We start from the raw sequence: 1,264 nt of genomic DNA, 5'->3' as shown, positions 1-1,264 counted from the left end.
CTCCGCGGGTAGTCGCAATCTCCGCGGTTGTCCGCGATGATCGCGATACAGAGTCATCTCCATGACCACTCGCATTTTCACTTGTCGTCCCTGCGTAGCCCACGCGCCGGCGAAGCGTAGGTTACGCGCGACCCACGTCAACGCGTTTAACGTGTGCTCCGCGTTCTACGCGTGCTACGCGTTTTCGGACTCATGTCCCAAGAGAGCTTTCCTGAATCTATCATTTTCGAGCAAGATGAGGTGAGAAGTTGTGAGGCGAACAGCGGACTGTAGCACCGTGAATCGTGCGGCATCTTGTAGCCCATGGTTTAATCCATGGTCTGGAAATCAATTACCAGGCCGCCAGCTATCAAGGCAAGCCAGAAAAACAGCGCTCTCGGTTGTGTGACGTCGAAAAAAAAAGCGACATGACGATTTCCAACTAAGAATGGCGAGTCCTAGCGGCCCAATGAGGCATCCTAGAGGGCTGGTTCCTATCACATCTTGAAGCCCGTTCACTGCGGCGCATTTTGACTCTATTGCGAGTGCATGAGCATACAAAGCAAGCTAGAAAACGGCTCATCTTTGTCGTGTGGCGTTGGCCGCCAAAATTCCAAGTCCGCCGCCTTTGGGAGTACGGTGACTTGAAAGGCAAAACTCCTTGGGCGAGGTGCGGTGGTCGAACCTGGACAAAATCCGGGGACGTGGCGGACGGTACGTCATTCTTTCTCCTTCTCTCCACATCGCCTTCGTTGGTCATTAGAAAAACGAATCGCTCACTCATTTTACATTCCTGAAACGCATCGCTCACCCGTTCTAGGAATCGCCCACTCGTGTCACATCTGTAAAATGAATTCGTGCCCTTAGGCAAAAAATGAAAAGTAGTTTTACGGATTTTTCAAGTTTTACTTGTTTCCGTTGCAGGCCTCTCTCTTCAATTTGTAGGACACAGCCCAGGCATCTACTTCTACTTACTGCTTGGTGACCTCATGGATGGCCTTGGCAAGGTAGTCCACATTGTGGGAGGTAACACCTGCCATGGAGATGCGGCCATTCTTGGTCATGTAAATGTGGAATTCGTTGGCCAGCCTGTCCACCTGCACGGAATGAACAAGTCAGCCAAGGCCATTGAGTGGGTGGCAGGGAGAGAAAGACAGGGCACTAACCTGTTCAGGAGAAAGGCCAGAGAAGCAGAACATGCCAATCTGGTCAGTGATGTGGGTCCAGTCCCTAGTCGAGCCAGCTTCCTTAAGGCCGTGTACAAGGCGATCCCTCATGGTGATGA

General features: G+C 51.8%; 1 protein-coding gene across 1 annotated transcript; it reads right to left on the bottom strand.

Moving 5' to 3' along the window:
* Positions 1-950: 950 nt before the first annotated feature.
* On the bottom strand, positions 951-1,256 carry ACA1_276320 (aspartate aminotransferase, mitochondrial, putative; the record flags this gene model as incomplete). Its single annotated transcript, XM_004337382.1, has 2 exons — positions 951-1,076; positions 1,146-1,256. 2 exons carry the CDS (start codon positions 1,254-1,256, stop codon positions 951-953), a joined length of 237 nt encoding a protein of 78 aa, XP_004337430.1.
* Positions 1,257-1,264: the final 8 nt, after the last annotated feature.

This window comes from Acanthamoeba castellanii (genome assembly GCF_000313135.1).
Source record: "Acanthamoeba castellanii str. Neff unplaced genomic scaffold scf7180000084774, whole genome shotgun sequence".
In the NCBI taxonomy this organism is placed as follows: Eukaryota; Discosea; order Longamoebia; family Acanthamoebidae; genus Acanthamoeba; species Acanthamoeba castellanii.
Note: the sequence above shows the minus strand (reverse complement) of the source record. Positions and strands in the feature narration are given on the sequence as shown.